The sequence below is a fragment of the Triturus cristatus genome, chromosome 3_2 (genome assembly GCF_964204655.1).
Source record: "Triturus cristatus chromosome 3_2, aTriCri1.1, whole genome shotgun sequence".
NCBI lineage: Eukaryota > Metazoa > Chordata > Amphibia > Caudata > Salamandridae > Triturus > Triturus cristatus.
In genome coordinates, this window is record NC_140584.1 from 135437272 (window position 1) to 135457108 (window position 19837).

The 19837-nt window shown below is 44.2% G+C and overlaps 1 protein-coding gene across 2 annotated transcripts in view; it reads left to right on the forward strand.

The window, feature by feature from the left end:
- Positions 1-19837, forward strand: part of ANKK1 (ankyrin repeat and kinase domain containing 1) — a 238602-nt gene that overhangs the window by 86342 nt on the left and 132423 nt on the right. Inside the window, exon 2 of one of the 2 annotated variants that reach the window (XM_085647356.1) lies at positions 1138-1432. The exons of the other annotated variant lie outside the window; for it this stretch is intronic. Coding sequence (XP_085503482.1) covers positions 1138-1432 — 295 coding nt within the window. The remainder of the gene's footprint in view (positions 1-1137; positions 1433-19837) is intronic. 2 annotated transcript variants of the gene reach the window in all.

Below are 19837 nucleotides of genomic sequence, written 5' to 3' on the forward strand. Positions count from 1 at the left end.
CTTTGTAAATCTGGGCCCAGGCGTTATTTCAGCCAGTTGACTGGATCACCGTCAAACGAAATAGGGCAGGTGCTTGAGTACGTACCTGCACTTCTTTAATATCAGAAAGAGAGTATCTGAACTTGTCAGCACTGCTGCAATACGTTTAAAGGGAGAGTACCTGCACTTTTCAGGAGCAAACAGGTACTCTAAATACTGAGTACCTGCAGTTTTATATTTCCATTCAAAGCACAAGATAGTGCAAGGTCTGTGCCTGGCACTTCTGCATCTGATGGCTTTTTGTCCCCTCTATTCAACTCATTGCACCTTTTTATTTTGATATATTCATTTTCCTACTGCAATTGATGGTAAATACAATTGTCTGCGATTCATTCAATCATTATAGCCTTCACTTTCTTGTTTTTCTCTCTTGGACCATCATGTATTCATACCTTTGGATGCAGCAGAACTGCCTGTCCCAACAAAGAGCCAGCCATGTGTGGCAGCTTCTTATTCTAACTGCCAGTCATGGTTTTCAGCTTCCCTGCTCTAACCACCGTTCATGCTTTGCAGCTTCCTGTCCTACGTGCCGATCATGTTCTGCAGCTTTCTGTTCTAGCCATCATTCATACTTTGCCGCCTCCTTCCCTACCTGTCAATCATGCTTTGCCGCTTCCTATCCTAACCACCATTCATGCTTTGCCACTTCCTGTCTTAGCCACCATTCGTACTTTGCCACTTCCTGCCCTACCTGCCAATCATGCTTAGTAGCCTCCCATGCTAACCAAAATTCATGCTTTGCCACTTCCTATTCTAACCACCATTCATACTTTGCAGCTTCCTGTCCCACCTTTCAATCATGCTGTGCAGCTTCCTGCCCTACCTTTCAATCATGCTTTGCAGCTTCCTGTCCCACCTGCCAATCATACTTTGCAGTTTCCTAACCTAACCTCCGGTCATCATTCCCCACTTCCTGTCCTACCTGCCAATCATGTTCTGCAGCTTCCTGTCTTAGCCACCACTCATACTTTGCCACTTCCTGCCAATCATGCTTTACAGCCTCCTACGCTGACCGTCATTTATACTTTGCAGATTCCTTTCCCACCTGTCAATCATGCTTTCCAGCTTCCTATCCTAACCACCATTCATGCTTTGCAGCTCTGGAATCAACAGCCTGATCGAGGAAGCCAGCAAGATGGAGAAGATCAAATTCCAGTACATCGTGTCCATCTATGGAATTTGCGAGAGCCCGCTAGGCATCGTGATGGAGTACATGGAAAACGGGTCCCTGGAGTCCCTGCTGCCCACTCACATCATGAGCTGGCAGTTGAAGTTCCGCATTATCAATGAGACGGCCCTGGGCATGAATTTCCTTCACAGCATGAATCCGCCCCTCCTGCATATGGATCTGAAACCTGGAAACATCCTGCTGGACAACCACATGCACGTTAAGGTCAGAGAACGCAGTAGATCTTGAAAGCAACCACAAATCTTTTCTTGAATTTATCTTGTCTCTACAGGCAATCCTATATCTACTGAGTTCCCACTAAGCCAGTAGACATCCAACCCTCCACCCCATTTTGCACTCTGAACTTACAAGCACTGCCCAACAATGGTTCAAGAAGGCAAATCCATGCCAGAGTTTCAGAATATCACTGACTCTGCCAATTGTAGGATTAGTTATAGGTAAACTTATTTTATGTCCATATCCTCGTACTCTGGAATGGATCCAACCTTCCTGGACTTATGTTGGACACCCCTGATTTGTATTTTGTTGTCCTCCTTTTGTGAGTGAGTAAAGAAAATGGAAACTCATATGAGGACTGGGTAGGACCACGTCAGAGTTTCACCATATCCTCAAAAGATTACAGGTATGCACCAGGAATCGTAAAGGGCCCAATTTACCTGCTTATTGGTTGATCTGAAAATCTAGCCTAGAACTGGATTCTCTTTTAAACGTAGGTTTTACACCTCCGTGGTAAGAGCTGGTCTGTTTAAAACAGAGTTTCTGTGCTTTTGAGAGAGTTAACTGAAAGTCTGAAAGGATTATCTTTTTAAGATGTTTCAAATTTCTTGCTCGTTTTCTAAAGAGGTTCAGTTTTGAATGTTTAATGATCCTTTTAAGGGTCAGGAACGAATTTGCTTAATGTATACTTTGTAACGATCATATGCTCTGAATAATCTATTATTATTATTATTATATACGGATTTAAATACACGAGCGAATGAATCAAAATGAGAACATTAGCATCTCCAAGCCCACTTCAGTGCTGTACATCTGATCATCTGGCATGTGGTGGATCACCATATTAAATATTTCTCTGCTAAAAGGGCGATCTCATGGCAAATATAAATAAAACAATATAGGGCGTCTACTGACTCAGAAGCAAAAGTGTTAGAGAAGCTGTGTATTTCTGTAAGTCACGTTGAAATAGTTTATGTCGCGATAATAGGACAGTTTTTGCCCTGTCTAAATGTTGAAATGACCTAATTTAATGCCAGTCTATTGAGTGATTTTGTAAGGGTGGAAGACTAAGTTTGCTCTGCCAGGATTCCAGCCAATGAACTGCGGGTCGCATCATACGTCACCATGTGATGCCTAATTCGACTGCCATCTTGCCTGTTATGGCGCTTACAGTGGCATTTAAAAATCAGAAGTGTTAGTTACTAGATTTTAAGTTCCTGAAGCTGCAGCCGCTGGGCATGGATGGAATGTAGCTTCCCACGTCAGAGTTTTGCATATCTGCGTCAGAACGGGGCACGGCTTCTACAAAGCACTGCAGGGCTTAGTTTTTTTAACAACCTGTTTTATGAGCGTCCTTGGTCGATAAAGAAAATGCTGTCAAACATCAGCTTAGACACTCTTGCTTTTGAGTGTGACACGTAGGCCAGGGTGTCCAGCGTATGTCCAGATTGTGTTCCATGGCAGACTTTCATTATATGTTAATAAAATGCAAATTACAGACTATGGGGCCAATTCACAGAACTAATCTGAGACACAATCCTAAACTTACTACTTTTGGTATTCACAGAAGGCATTTAGTAGTAGTAAAGTTAGGATTTTGTCTTAAGTTTGACTTAAGTTTGACTTAAGACATTAAGACAGACTTAAGACAGACTTAAGACAGACTTAAGACAAACTTAAGACAAACTTAAGACAGACTTAAGACAAACTTAAGACAGACTTAAGACAAACTTAAGACAGACTTAAGACAAACTTAAGAGAAACTTAAGACAAACTTAAGATAAACTTAAGACAAACTTAAGACAAATTTAGGACAGACTTAATACAGACTTAAGACAAAATCCTAACTTTACTACTACTAAATGCCTTCTGTGAATACCAAAACTAGTACGTTTAGGATTTTGTCTCAGATTACTTCTGTGAATCGGGCCCACTGACTCTAAATTGAAATTGTACCTAGAGGTTATCCTGAGAATCTTGCATGAATCTGGCCCTTTTGGCACTACCTTGGACACCCATGAACAAAGACTGCATTTGTCTTATAAATTCATTTGCTGTGATCTCCAATGCTGCCAAGGAGAGCTGTGACAGGCCACCTCTCAGAGTGGCCAACCCACTGGTAGAACACCCCTATCCTTCATATTCAGACAGCAATGCTGGTGTAACGTGGCAACTCACAACCTCAGAGCTTTTCATCACAGTTTCTCGTGCCAAATCTTAAATGTGGAGTGTATGTACTAAGGTTTGAGTGGGCAACCTTGCAGGGATCACAATTTTGTCATTGCTTCCTTTTGTAAAGTATGGTAAGTAGTCAATACGTTTCTGTTAGAAATGGTTTCCTGGTTGGCTGAGGCATGCACCCAAACCAGGCAGGAACCACCACTCTAGTCAGGCTAAGCTAGATACACACTAAAAGATAACCTGTGCTCACCCTCTTGTAGCTTGGCACAGAGCTGTCAGGCTAATCTATAGAGGCAATGTGTAAAGCATTTGTGCAACAAAAACACCCCCCCCACACCCACACACACAGTAACACAATGAATACATCACCAAAAATACTCAAAACAGGTTTAGAAATATGGCGAATGTTTATCTGAGTAAATCAAGACCAAAACAATAAGAATCCAATCAGTAGAAGTGGAGATATTTTTTTTTTTTGGTTAAATGCAAAGATACTGCTTAGAAGTCACAAGTGGTCATAAGGTTACTTGAGGTCGCGAGGGACCAGTCAAATCCAAAGTTCAGACCGACTGCAATGGAAGGCAGGCTGGCTACAGGACCACCGCAGGGCCGGCTAAGAAAGTACCTTAGATGGAGCAAAGAGTAAATGCTGAGGGCACAATGCGTCAATCTTTTTCACACTGTCCGGTCCCTGCATCGTCGTTGAGCTTCGCTGAGGTGAAGGGAATGCGTTGTTGTCAAGCCTTGCAGAGCATCATCATTGGGCTGCACAGGCTGTAAAACCCCTGTCGTCGAACAGCCTCTGCATCGAAGGGTGATGCGTCAGTTCCGATCGGCGCAAAGGTGACGATGCATCGGTTTTGTAGCAAAACAGCTACAGAACTCACTTCTGAGCCCCAGAACTTGGAGAGGGTGCCTTAGGCAAGGGTAGGACTCACAGAAGGCAGAGTCCAGCAGCTCTAGTAAAGGTGCAGAAATTATTTTGTGTCCCTGAGACTTCAAAAAACAGGAGGCAAGCCCTTGGAGATCACTTAGAGGGAAAGCAGAGTCCAGCTCTCCTTCAGCAGAGTCTGAGGGCAGCAGGGCAACAAACAGAAAAGCAGGCCTTCCAGATCAGCGGTCCAGTTGAGTCCTTTAAGCAGCACAGCAGTTCATCTGGAAAAGCTTCAGTTACAAGTCCAGCACTGTCTATTTTAAGGGGGGGTGGGCAGAGGACCCAGTACTAAATACCAAAATTGCCTTTTTGTGTGGGTGACTTCAGAGAAGCTCTCTGAAGTGATTAAGAATCCTTTTAGACCCAGTCTTGTCTGCCAGGCTATCTGTGGGGTGTAATCAGTCATTTGTGTGGGGACAGGACACTGCCTATTTAAATGAAGTGTTAGCCCCTTCCTTCCATCCTGCCCAGGCAAGGCCATCAGAATGCAGATGTATGTAGATGGAAACTCAGACATAGCTATTCTTCCTGTGTTGTGGCTGTCTAGAGGGAATGCACAAAGTGTAGCTGTTACCCACCACAGGTGTGTATTGGAGACAGGCTGTCAGGCACAGAAAGCAGGTAGTGCAGAGAATTGTCCACTTTCTAAAAGTGGCATTTCTAAAACAGTAATGTTAAATCCAATTTCACACGTGAGGAGATTTATCATTATCATTCCAAAAATATGAAACATGAAAAAGTTACTGCTCTCCACGATCAGTAATTACATCTAAAAGTGTGTTAGGAAATTCCCAATGCTAGCCCATGAGAGGGGTCGGTCTCACAGTAGTGAAAAACGATTGTAGATGTTTGCCACTACCAGGACATGTAAAGATTAAGCTCACATGTCCTACCTTTTACTTACATGGCACCCTGCCCTTAGGGTTACTTAGGGCCTACATTAGGGGTGGCTTATATGTAATAAAAGGGGCTATGGATTGGCAAGTAGTTTTAAAAGCTGAGCCGAAGTGGCAGTACACTGCTCACACAGGCTCTGCCATGGCAGGCTTGAGACAGGTTTGAAAGGCTACTAATGTTGCTGGCAAAATCAATGCTGCAGGCCCACTAGTAGGATTTGATTAGAGACCCTGAGTATATGTTATACCACTTTACAAGGGACTTATTAGTAAATCAAATATGCCAATCAGGTATACAGGAATGTCCTCATGTTTAGGGGAGAAGCACATGTACTTTAGCACTGGTTAGCAGTGGTAAAGTGCTCGGGGTCCAAAGGTCAACACAAAGAGTTCAGCAAAAAGAGGATGAGGAAAGCAAAAAGTTTGGCGTGATACTTCAGAGAGGGCCATTTTTTTTAGCAGTTTTGTATTGTGTTGCACCATGCCAGCACCAACATAAAATGTTAGTACATATACTCTGGTGTCTAGGAACTGGTAGTAAGTTGTAAACCCCTGCTTGTGACTCAAGTACAGCCCGGCTAATTGCAACACATCCGCATCTGGAAATATTCTATGCATTGTCGAAATATGTTGTGTTAATTATGTTAGGTCACCTGACAAGCATGTTATGTTAAAATGTAGGTTCTATGTACATGGCTGTTTCTTTGTACTACTGCAGACTCCATGGCATCAGGAGAATGAGATGTTATTAAAGGTCCTAATCAGCTCATGTAGTGTCATCCAAAGACACCGTGGCAGATTTACATATTTTCCATGTTATGTAGTGCAGAAACCGAATTTGCTGCATTGCATGAGCTGAAAAACACAGAGCCATATCTACGAAAATTGTCCTCCTGCTGCTGTCATCCCCTGTCCTGGCACTCTAATTCGGCTGACTTTTGTATGACCCAGAACCTCATGCCATGGTGAAGATGTAAATGTGCTCTGTCTTGTAGTTGTAATTGGACTTTTATAGGGCTAACTACCCCTCACGAGGCATTGAAGCACTTTACAGCGAGTAGCATGCTATTCCTGATCCCAAGGTTAGTGGTTAACCCAGTGGTTATTGTGATTAGCAATCTGCTATCAAGAAAAACTGCACACATTTACTACATTACTTTGTGATATATTAATACCAGATAGGTGGGATCATTAGTGGGACTATGTAGGTTCAAGTGAATGGTTGGTGAGATAGATAGGCTTGCAGAAATTAGGTGATTTTAGAATATAGGAATAGTGTTTTAAAGAAGAGAGGCTGTGATCTATGAAATTATGCATTAGCCAATTGCAGATATGAAGGATTGAGGCAGACATGCATGAGATTGACAGGAGGCTAATGTCAGAAATAGAGGCTATGCAGAGGAGGGAAGACAAGAAGAGGGTCACTCTGAAGAAAGAAAGAAGAGGAATGAGGTGGAATTCTGGCAAGGTCAATTTTTCATGCAGTGTTTAGGAGTATAGTGGGTGAAGGATTTCTGAGTCAGCAAGCAGTCAGAAAATGTAGGCTGTAGAGAGAAACAACATTATACATAGTGCTCTATATCTGGTACAAAAAGCTTAAACATGGGATTCTGAGTATACACATTATTTGCCTAGGATTTATACTGGACGCATACCCTTCAATTAAATGTTCCAGTATGTAGACAAACTCAAAAGGATCCTGCACATTGGATGGGGTCCGTGCACTACAGCACACATAAAATGTGCGAGTTCTTGAGAAATAAAAAAAATCTCTTTGTCAACGCGTGTTTCAAGGAGGCATTAGTTTTAGAGACTCACTGGTCTGGCTATTTTGATAGATTGGGCTTTGTATCAAAACATATGGCTGTGTGTGCTCATAGGCCCAAATGACATGAGCCACTTTTTGCACTGAGAATATAGTACTTTTCGAGCTCATGATACCTTCTATGGTGGAAATTAAATAGTAATGTGTCACTTTGCAACTGTGCAGAAGCAGTAGTAAATCTGGGCCCCATCAATCTCATGTACAGATGCGGTACTGCTTGGCAATGTTTCAAGCTGTGTGTTGAAGAACCAAAAGGGCAGCAGACTCCTCAGCTGTCACTCCTTACCATCCAGTGCAACAACTCTGAGTACGTTGACTAGCTGGTCACCTAGTGGAGGGTACCTCTGCAGGCTCCATTTCACCAACTCATACTTTTATACAGCTTGCGCTATGTTTGGAGCTAGCATGGTCAATCCTGTTTGTAAACATAACTACGTCATCACGTCATTCATGCACCACTGTGGCCCATGAAACTTTACAGGCAGAATTAAAGAGGAGTGGCGACTCCAGACTCGGTCCATGCAATCAATTAATAGTGCGCTCTCAGGTGTCATGTGGTTGAATGTTTCCCATCCGAAGGCCCTCATAACCGGACCTCAGAATTAGGGGTTTCCTGCTAAGAACCAGATTGAACTGGGCGGGATTGGAGTTGCACTGTGTGACCATACTTTTTTGATTTATGAAAAACTGTTCCCCTACTTTTTGTAAAAAGGCAAACATCCCGGGATGGTTAATCCCGACAATTCAAATGCTTTCAACTGAAGTGTCATTCCATGAATCTCCTGTGCTGTGAAACCGAGGCTGGACAGACAGCTAAGCAAGCCTTCCTATCAGGGTGCCTGAATGAAATGCAAATGTGTGCAACAAGTTAAATCTGCAAATGTAAAGGGTAATGCGCAAATGCAAAGGATGGTTGGGAGCTGGTACTGGCTTTAATTGATTGAATCACTTGAAGCTTTATGATGACAATGATGTACTCTTTTTGAGTGGTATTGCAAAAGTTAACAACCGAGCTGTGAAGTGCGTGCTTCAAATTGTAATTGTATTTATATAGCGCTTACTACCCCATATGAGGTGTTGAAAGGACAAGGACATGTAAAAAATGACATCACGTACAGTCTGAGTATTACTAAAATCTATATTTTAGCAGAACCATTTTATCTTAAACCTTTTTGCACATTTTCTAGCAGTCTATCATACTGTGTGTAAATCAAGTTTAAAATAATGACTCACATATTCACAGTGCTTTCTGTCACAGGCTGTGACCTCATAGCACTAAAAATACATATCACTATTCTTTAATGCACCAACCAAGATTTAATTCTGTGGCTCTCTAAAAATACACAAGTCAATATTCTCCATGGCACCAACCAAGATTTAAATGTGTGGCTCTCTCGTTACACACAGACCTCTGCGGTGCATTAACTAATAGAGGTTTCATAATGTACTATAGTGTATTTCCCACTGAGTAACATCTTTTAAATGTATTTTTCATTCTGAAGAACATGATGGGTTTCTCGGGTCTGGTGTTACAATGGTTCTCCTACTTCCTCCACCACAGATCACAAAGAGTCAAGGCAAACCACTCGCTCTCCCAGCCCTCTCATGGATGTCCCCCAGGGGTCCGCCCTATCTCCTATCCTCTTCAACCTTTTCTTGGAACCTCTAGCGAAATCACTAAATTCCACGAACATTCTCTACCATATGTACGCGGACAACACACAACTTTATTTGAAAATCTCATCCCCGGATAACATCACCTCACTCAACACTACCCTTCATGCCACACAAAATTGGTTAACTGAGAACCATCTACTACTCAACACTTCCAAAACTGAATTCCTTCTCATCTCTTCCCCAAACCACATCCCCAAGCTAGACCTTTAGCTGAATCACCTCACAGGCTTCAACTGCACCCCCCTCATCATTGACTCCGCCAAATCTCTAAGAATCACCCTGGACAAGCACCTGAATATGAAAAATCATATCAGCAATGTGTGTAAGGGAGCTAACCAACTGATGAGGACCCTGAGAAACATCAGACCATTCCTGCCGCAAAAGGATTTCAAAGAGGTGGTCCAAGCACTGGTCTTGGCGAGACTAGACTACGGCAGCGCTACGCTCTGTGGCCTTCTCAAATACACCCTTGCTCCACTAAGGGCATCACTGAATGCTGCGGCCAGACTGGCCACAGTTACCAAACGAAATGAGCACATATCCTCAGACCTAAAACCTCTCAAATGGTTACCCTACGAAGCTCAAATTCAGTTAAAGATTGCCGTTCTGACGCACAAAGCCCTGCATTTCAAAACTCCCAGGTACCTAGCGCAAAAGCTTGAATTATCCTGTCGTGGGAGAGCCTCAAGAAGCGCTAATACTTTCCTCCTGAAACCACTCATCCTGAGCAAAAAGAGAACTTGTCACCGAGCCTTCTCTGGCGCGGCTCCAAAGATATGGAACTCTCTTCCACCGTCAGTACACAGAATCTCCTCAACGACTGCTTTCAAACTGGAAGCAAAAAGATTCCTAATGGAAAAATTCATACCTTAATCTGGGCTAGGTCTATTGGCTCGAAATCATTGATCCTACAACCACTGTTCCATCATGTGATGCTGATCTTCTTTACCGCATTGTGTGCCCCCATCGTAGCCCGCTATATTCCTGTTTTTTTGTGTCACTCTCTTTTGTGTCATTTGTCTGTGACTCATGCGATTATTCATGCTGTGTATTCTTACTTGATGTAGATATTGGGTTTTTGACCTTCCTTCCACCCTTTTGTAAAGCGTTCTGATAACTTTTGGGTTCTTGTTCGCGCTATATAAAACTTTATAAATAAATAAAATAAATAAAAATGTAAGCTTTACATTATTTTATATGGAGCTACTTTACAGTGAAAGATTTCAAAAAATGCAGAATATTAAGTTTTTTTAGCCACACCTTTGATCCCGCCACCACACTCATTACCCATGCGCCCATTGCATGCAGCATCACAGTTTCCATACTTTTTTAAAGCACTTTTTTGACTGCTGCTGAGATCTCAGCTCACAGGCGGAGCTGCGTGTCAGTGTGTTACTTTGTTTTAGAGGATTCAGGAAATACATTTTCAAAAGGACAGCAGTAATACTGCATTTGATTCACGCATTGAAAGTGTAAAAATATCTGCAAACCACGCCTCAGGAAGCAAAGGCCTTAGGCTGTTGTTTTTCAAATATTTCAATTCCGACTTGCAAACACGTGTTTATGTTCTCAGCGGAGTCCTGGAAAACGTACAGTGAGATATTACAGACAGGCCTGTAGGTCATGCTCTCGATTGTTAAGCTCGAGAGTGGAACTGAGATATACTGTACTAGCAGGCCCAAACAAAACCTCCCCCCTCTATCATATCTAAAGGCAACTGAGTGAATCAATAGCATATAACTCCTTGAAACTATAAAGAATGGATTTCTGACAAAGAGCATTAGTGTCACGAGGCATTCCAAAGGTGCGCAATCAGCCGAGTGCCATTGGCTGGAATATATTTCGAGTCTACTTGACAATACCTATTATTAACACTTTTTAGACAGACTTTCTTTCTTAGAGACTGTTAGGCCTGGCATCCTTGGCATGGCTTTCCCCCTAACATTTGCCTTCAACCTACCAGTTGTGCTCACTTTGTTTTTGCTGGCCTTAGGACTCTGCTCACTTTACCACTGTTAACCAGTGCTAAAGTGCATGTGCACTCTCCTTAAAACATGGTAGAATTGGCTTATACCCAATTGGCATATATAATTTACTTGTAAGTCAGCAGTAAAGTGGCAGTACTTATGCTTGGGACCTGTAAATTAATACTAATAGTGCACCTGCAACACTGATTGTGCAACCCATTTAAGTAACCCTTTAAACATGTCTTAGCCATTGCAGCCCGTGTTTGCACTTTTAAACTGCCATTTCCACTTGGAAAAATAAACCTTTTGCTTGGCCCAAACATTCCGTTTTAATACATATATGTCACCCCGAGGGTAGACCCTGGACAGCCCAGAAGGCAGGGTGCAGTGTATTTAAAAAGCTGGACAATGTTTATGTTTTACATGTCGTAGGAGTGACAAACCCTTTACATTTGTTTTTCACTACTGCAAGGCCTACCTCTCCTAAAGGGTAACATTGGAGTTACCTTGTTACATTTAATAAGCTGTAACTTCTGAATGGAAACACAAAACCGGATCATGTTTGGTGTCTTTGGAATTGCAATGAAAAATCCTCTCTTATGGTCCAGTAGATTTTACATTACAATTATGAAAATGCCTCTTTCAGAAAAGTTGGCATTTTCCTGCCTTAGTCGTTTCATTCACTGGGTTACATGACTGAGTGTCACTGACAGTTGGGATTTTCCTATTCCTCCCAGTCAGCCACACACAATAGAGAGCTTAGGAGGGCCTAGATCGGCCATTACTGGCAGGATGGGAGCGGGGAGTTAGGCACAGCCCTACTTACACTCGAATAGGCTGTGTCCTGCCTCCACATACAGGGCTGCATGCCCCCAGTAGATAGTCTGGAGCTAGAACAGGGGAGGCAGGAAACCTGTGGACTTCAAAGAGAAACCTCTAGAAGCTTCTCTCACTTCAAAGGAGGCACCAACTCTTAAGTACAGTTCTGGACTTGTGGAGACTTTGCCTGGAAGGGCTATTGTGCCACTGAGAGGACTGCCACTCTGCTGGATCCCTGCCCTGCTGGACTACTGCCTTACTGGACTGGTGCTTGCTAGATTGCTGTCCCGCTGCCCTGATGCACTTCTGCCTGATTCAGAGGGATTTAGACCTGCATCTGAACCCAGAACTCCCAGAGTGACTCCAAGGGGTATTCTGCTGGCCTCCTCTTCAGAGTGATAGGGACATAACAGGCTCACAACCACCTGAACCAGCACCCAAATTCAGCTGGAACAAGTCCACGGCCCCCCAAGTGGTGCCCCTGGGGTCCTGGACCCTTGGTGTGCCCTCAGAGAGACTACATTGAAGTTATTGCCTTGGCTCGCCACCACAGACTACACCCTCACCTTCCTCGACCAAGGCCACACTGCGGCCCTGATCCTATTTGACCTCTCTGCAGCCTTTGACACCGTCTCCCACCGCACTCTCGCTGCCAGACTCCACAACGCCGGCATACAGGAAACTGCCCTCGAATGGCTTCGCTCCTTCCTCACCGGCAGACCCCAAAAAATCAGACTGTCACCCTTCCTCTCCGAACAAACAAAGATCAACTGCTGAGTAACCCTAAGGATCATCTCTCAGCCTGGCACTCTTAAACATCTACATGGCCCCCCTAGCTGCCATCGTCAGACAGCACGGACTCAACTTAGTCTCCTATGCTGATGACACCCAGCTCATCCTCTCTTGTCACCACCCGACTCAGCTTCCAGGAAGGAATGAAGGACGTCGCAGCCTGGATGAGCAGCAGCTGCCTGAAGCTCAACTCAGAGAAGGCAGAGGTCCTCGTCTTCGGACCCTCTCCGACCGCATGGGGCAACACCTGTTGGTCCACTGCCCTCGGCAGCCTGCCCAACCCCATGGACCACGCCCGGAACCTCAGCATCATACTCAACTCCTCCCTCTCCATGCCCCGACAGATCAATGCCGTTGCCTCCACCTGCTTCAACAACCACCGCATCCTTTGCAAGATCTTCAAATGGATCCCCCTCAATCAAGAAAGACCGTCACCCACTCACTCATAACCAGGAGACTGGACTACGGAAATGCCCTCTACGTCGGAATTAACAAGTCTCTGCTCCGCAAACTACAGACCATACAGAACACCGCAGTCAGACTCGTCCTGGCATGCCTTGACAAGAACACAGCTCCCAACACCTGTGAGACCTCCACAGGCTCCCCATCGCGAAGAGAGTAACCTTCTCACCCACGTCTACAAATGTCTCCACAATATTAGACCCCAATACCTCAAGGAAAGGATATCCTTCCATGTACCCAAGAGAAACCTCCGACCCCTGACCTCGCCCTCGCTGATACCTGCGCATCCGCAGAGCCAGAATGGGTGGCTGAGCCTTCTCCTACAACACGGTGAAGACCTGGAACAAGCTCCCGGTTGTAATCAGACATGCCATCTCTCTGCACATCTTCAGAAAGACTCCCAAGACCTGGCTCTTGGACTGAACGGAGCTGCTTACCCTCAGCCCTGCCCCCCAGCGCCTTGAGACCCTCACAGGTGAGTAGTGCGCTTGAGAATTCCCAGATTGATTGATTGTCTGCGACTGCGAATGGGCCCATTGGTGCCAAAACCTTGTCACTTTCAAAGCCCACCAATGCCAACTTTTGTCAGCCCAACACTTCGGGCTCCGGTCCACCTGCTCACAACAACAACATAATCTTCACGCTGCAGCGCCGACCATCCGTTACTCAGGCCTGCTCTTAACACTACATCTACAACCGTCCACAACGCTTCTCTGCGCCTCATGGCCCCCTCCACCATGAACAGGACTCTGCGCTGGAGTGAGAAGGTAACTTTTCATCTGGACTAACCTAGTCCCTGTATCCCACCCCTGCTGCATTGCGTTGGTCTGAACTTGTGACTTTCTCTTGGTCTCACATGACCAGATAACCCAGAGTGGTGCTTTGGATTTTTTGGTGCTATTTTCACTTAAATCTTTAAAACTGCATATCTCCAGCTTTACTGATTGGATTTTTGTCATTTTGGTCTTGATTTATGTATTGAACTTAGTTTTAGTCTTCTAAATTGGTGTTTGAGTTTCCTTGCGTTGAGTTGTCACTTTATTACTGTTTGAAGTACTGCATAGATACTTTACACATTGCCTCTACATCAAGCCTAACTGCTCTGTGCCAAGCTACCAGAGGGTTAAGCACGGGGTAATTTGGGGTTTGCTTGTGCTTCATCTGACAAGGATTGCTGTTGCTGCTTGAGAAGGGTTTTACCCGATTGACCAGTTACCCAGTTTCTCACAAAGAAAGTTTGTAAAGAAGGAAAATCAGTATTTTAAGAATAAACATTCTAGTATAAAGTACCAGCCCCAAGTCTCCAGCGGGACATCATCCCTGAACCCTGACTATAGTCTATGATCCAAGGTCTAATAAAGTCAGATAATAATTGGATAAGCTGAGCATCAAATCCTCTCCCTTTTTTCTGAATGGCGATACAGGTAACATCTCTCTCCAGCACTACCTGATGGTCTGACAAGCAGACGGCAGGCATATGGACATGATCAGTGACTAGTTCAATGCATTAACACCTTCAAGCCAAACTGTCATCTTAACAGACAGTGGTAGAGCGAGCAATCTTGGCAGATGTCATTTGTGACACTTGAAACCAGTACTAGTTGCCTGGATACACTATTTTGCATTCAAATATTTTTAAGCCCTTTCATACCAGTTCAAAAGGAAACTATAGGTGCCGAAATGCAAGATTCTGTGGGCTAGACAATGAACTAACTGAAAGTGGAAATATGACATAAGTGTGTTAGTTATCTGGAGTCGCACATTGGGCAAAAAATGGAATTAAATGTGTACCAGAATAATTGCTAGCGGCTGAGTTTAATACAGACATTCCACCCCAAGCATTTTTGTTTTCCTTGTATGCTAAGATGTGAATTCCGTGCTCCATATGCCATAGGACTTAAGGTTCACCTCACTGAAATGACCATAACCTATTAAATTTTTATGTCTACCTCAACATTTTTTTAATCAGCAGTTACATGGGGCCCGCTTGCAGCTACTCACCACGCGATACATGTATGGTTTGACCATAATAGACAAAGAATGACCACACATCGAAAATCATGTGGCTGGTGACATGGATGAATCAGTGACCTTCTCCTCGGGGAGTGGATGTGCAGTCTCCAGAATGTGCCTACCTCGCTACAGGGAAGTAACATGATCCCCCTGTAGCCCCTGTGGTGCAGAGGAGCCCCCACCCCTTCAGGGGCCCTAAATCCTTCAAGGGGGCCCCACCTAGCCCAAGCCCAATGAACTTCTGTAAGATATGGAAGACTAAGGGACCCGACTTCACATTCCGCAAGGACCTCATTATTTAGGGGCTGATTACGATGTCAGTCATAAGCCTCCAACTGCTAGTCAGAAGCTTTCTGACTGATTCGGATTCTTTCCGGTTTGCGGTCCAACCGCCCGTTTACGATGTCGGCTGTCGGAACGTAAACTGGCCGGTCATTCCGACTTTGCTCTGACCGGCTCTCGAAGTATTCCTGCCAGGCTGAACCACACTGTAATCCCCTATGGACGGCATTTCTGCCGTCAGGATTGTGATGTCAGTTTCCGATAGCCTTTCGGTGCCGGCTTTTCCAACACGGAAAGGCTGTCGGAAAGCGACTTTGGGGGCCCCTAGCAGGGCCCCCTTGCCTTGGCAGTCTACGATCTGTGGTGGAGGGGGTACCTAGGGTACCCCCCTGTAAACCAGTTTACGGCCATAACACAAGCTCCCTTAGAGAACAGTGGGAATCCGACTGAACAGTGTTTGGTCACATCCTAATCAGGCGAGCAGAACCTCTGACCTGTGGTGGGCCGGCCCCGAGACGGTGTCGGTTAGAAGCAACTCTGACCGACATCGTAATAAGCTCCTTAGTGTTACACCACTGGCTCGCTGTAACATACCACCCGAGTTATGCAACCAACGTCGTGCATCTCTATTTCATTGATGATTCATACAGTTGGCAATTCTAAATAAAAGAAAAAAAGAAAACTTTGTAGAGTTTGAATTTTCTTCTCAAACCTTGAAAATCCGTGTTCATGTTACTGAATTTGCAGTTGCCAGTCCTTTTGTACATGCAGCAGTGAAGAATAGGGATACAAGTCCATAAAGCACGTTTGCAAATATCGTTCTTGGTCACTGTGCCCTGTCTTTCCCAGGTGGAGTAATAAATGACCAATGTGTTCTGATATTCTGGTCTGTCTCTTAAAAGTTCCTCGATATTGGTGTGGAGTAGTGAGATGCTGAGTATTTCCTACTGCTATTACCTGGTGGTCTCTGGAGGGATCGTTTGGTTTTGGTCAACAGGTGAAGGTTACATCTGTTTGGCAAATACTGGTGCAGTATATGGAGACCTTTATTTCTTCAGATCCGATGATAGGTGTCTGAGTGAGAATGCCAGATGCTGGATTCCACAGCATCCTTCACCCCAGCCTTTCTGTTGGAGCTAACTGCTTAATATATCTGCACCCAGAAGATGGGAGGATCCAACATTGTACTCCCTAGCGGAGCTCCCACTGTCTGACCTAGGCAGCCCATAATTATGCTGTGTGTGTATCAGCAACAACAGACAGTTACTGACTGCTCTCGTTAACCAACTTAAAAAAATGTCTAACCTTTCAGTCCAATCAGTCCCCTGATCCCCCATCTGCCTCACTTGATGCCATCCTTGCATCATTTAATGCATGACATAGTGGGTCTCTAGACATGGTCCTGACATTTAAAAGCCCTAAACCTAAACACAGCCCTTACCATCACAGGGTAAACCCCTTGGTTTTCTTATAATCTATACCAACTCAAACTACAGGCCAGAAGGGCAGGGGTCATTAGTGGACCTCCGATGACACAGAATGTAGGCAGGCATATTCTCAGGCTCTATAAAGAAGGGAGACCCTGGTCGAGAAAAGTAAATGTTTTACACAGCAGGTCTTGTCTGCACTGCAGCCAATTCTCCCAAAGAACTGCCTAAAAAGTTCACCATCTGGGCAATACTACAAATAGGGAAGAATCAGTGGTTTGACAGTCCCACTGAGAAGCATTGACTGAGTTCTTTGAAAATAAGATATTTATTATCAGACAATCCATACTATAGGATCCCACTATGACCTGTCCTAGGCCCAATGAGTTTGGTGTGACTATTAAGCTCACCCTTGAACCAAATGCCTGTATTTGACCCATTTGTTCTTCCTTTTTCTGGCTAAAGCACAGGAGAAACCCCTGTTTAGACAACTTTAGGAACTTGTAGAGGAAAATATGTTTTTTTAATCCTGTACAGGTGGGGTTTTGAAGAAGTCATAGCATGGAGTTGGTAGTACTTTCGGTCTTCGACAATCTATGCTGTAAAGTTCACAAGGCAAATCCGTGTCCTTAGTCCTTTTGGACTTGTCAGCCACTTTTGATACCATTGACTATGAGATTCTATTGAACCATCCAGCATCTATTGGTTGTGACCATCTAACCATTCAATATTCTGCTCCTTCTTGGTGGGTCGGACTCTAGGTGTAGTTTTTTCCCCCATTTGTCTCAAAGCCTTGGAAACCAGTATGAGGGGTATCACAAGGGTTGATTCTCTCTCCACTACTCTTTAACATTTACATACCATCCTTAGCCAGCTTATTGGGTGGCATGAGGGTGTTCTAAATTTATGCTGATGACACCCAACTCGTCTTCAACCTCAGTCCTCAGGGTAAGGTGCTCTATCTACCTCAACCATGCTTAAATCTGACATTTACTGCCATTTGCCAATGGATGACCACAAATATTGTAATCTTCAATCCATCCAAAATAGAATTTCATACTGGTAGACTCGCAGGTCACAACTTATCAGCAGGCTACTTGCAAAGCCAGAGCTTGCTTCTGGCAATTGAAGATGTTGAAGAACGTTTTACCTTTTCTACATTCCAGCCATCATAGAAATATCATCTAAACCCCAGTCGTATCCTGTCAGGACTATGAGTTTGCTTGTTGCTTGGGATCCTCTACAAACAATCTGAGAGTTCAAAACGCCACAGCTCTCCATATTACCAACACCCAAGACCTCAACATATCCCACCAATACTAAGATTCCTTTACTAGTTGCCGGTGGAGCAGCGTATAAAGTTCAAAGCCCTTACCATCATGCACTGCATTATACGTAGTAACACACAGCAGTTCTGGAAAAAGACGTTCTCTCACTACCTTTTGCTATGCCATCTAAGATCTAGAGATCTAGAGGCCAATTTATCCTCACCATTCCGAAAACATAACAGCTGAATGCTGGCGACAAAGCTTTTTCATACTCGGCTGCCAAACTGTGGACTAATCTACCCAAGTTTTTTTAGATGCACACCTCATCTTTTAACCTTCTGTGAGAACCTGAAAACTTGAAAACGTTCCTCTTCCCATCCTAATGGCCTTCCTTCATGGCTTTCCTTTCCTTTCTGCTTTTTATCTGTTTTGTTATCTTACAAGCGCAATGAAGCTTCGTCGTATGCTCTCTCAATAAATAATTCTAACACTACTGACTGCCACTGTGCCATTTTTTTGATGGGTCCTGACTGTCCTTCACTGCCAGTTCTACTCTAAATTCTTTCATTGCAACTGGACCGGGTAGACAGCGGAAGAACATATAGGTACTGTTGGTGCCAGGAGACCAGTGTTCTGTTACAAAATGAACCTTACGTAAGCCATTCAGAAGAAATGCAACAGTTTTATGGGCCTGTTTCTACTATTTAGCCTATTACATGAACAAATTAGCGTTATTCCGTTTTGCTAATCTGTTACTTCAGGTGTCAACTATTAGACAATTACATATCACACCAAAGAACAAGCACACAAAAGGTGATAGGAGGAATCATTGGCAATCGCTCAGGGTAGCATTCCAACCCATTGTTCTTGTACCCACCAATCCACCTCAGATTAGACCCGGCCGTAAGGAAATCAGCCTTGGTCCTGCTCCAGTAGGAACAGTCCACTCCGAATTGTGAATCTATGTTCTCTTTGAACCAGAACAAAAGCAACCCAAGACCGTTTCCAGACTGATGGGGCCTTTTCAGTCAAGAGTAGCTTGGTTCCATTGGCACAGTGTGTAAGAGGCCCTCGCCTGGGCATACACTTGTTCACAAAGGGCGTTACATTAAACACACATAAGATGATGGGGGTGCTTGCAATAAATCCAACCATTGGCAATCACTCTAGGTAGCATTCTAAGCCATCCTTCTTTTGTCCACCATGCCACCTCAGATTAGACCCAACCATATGTAAATCAGTCTTGGTGCTGCTTCATTAGGAACTGTCATGTCCGAACTGTCAAACCAGGTCCTATATGAAAGGAACACAAACAGCTCACAAGCAGTTTTGCTCACAGAAGTGCAGTAAAATCATGGAAATAGCACACATAAGAAGTTTCAAAATTTAGCAGCTGTTTGAGCTCTGCTGCCATCAACTGGAGGTAGCTAGGGACAGGCACAATAGTGGTCCCTGGTTTGTTATTTGGTACTTGTTGGACCTGTCATCCTTAGGGTGGTCTTCCCCCAACTTAATTGCTGCTACCTGCAGCACTGGTTGCGCCACACAGACAAGTAGCCTTTTAAATCTGTCTCAAGCCTACCATTGCAGGGCCTGCGTGTGCAGTTTACCTCCACTTCGACTTGGCATTTAAAACCACTTGCCAAGGCTTGAACTCCCCTTTTATTGCACAATAAGTCACCGCTAATGTAGGCCCTAATTGACCCTAATGGCAGTGTGCTGTGAAACTAAAAGGCAAGGCATATACATTTAAGCCTTACATGTCCTGGCAGTAACGAACAGCTAAATTAGTCTTTCACTGCTTTGAGGCCTACTCCTTTTATAGGCTGGCATTGGGGATTCCTTAAAAT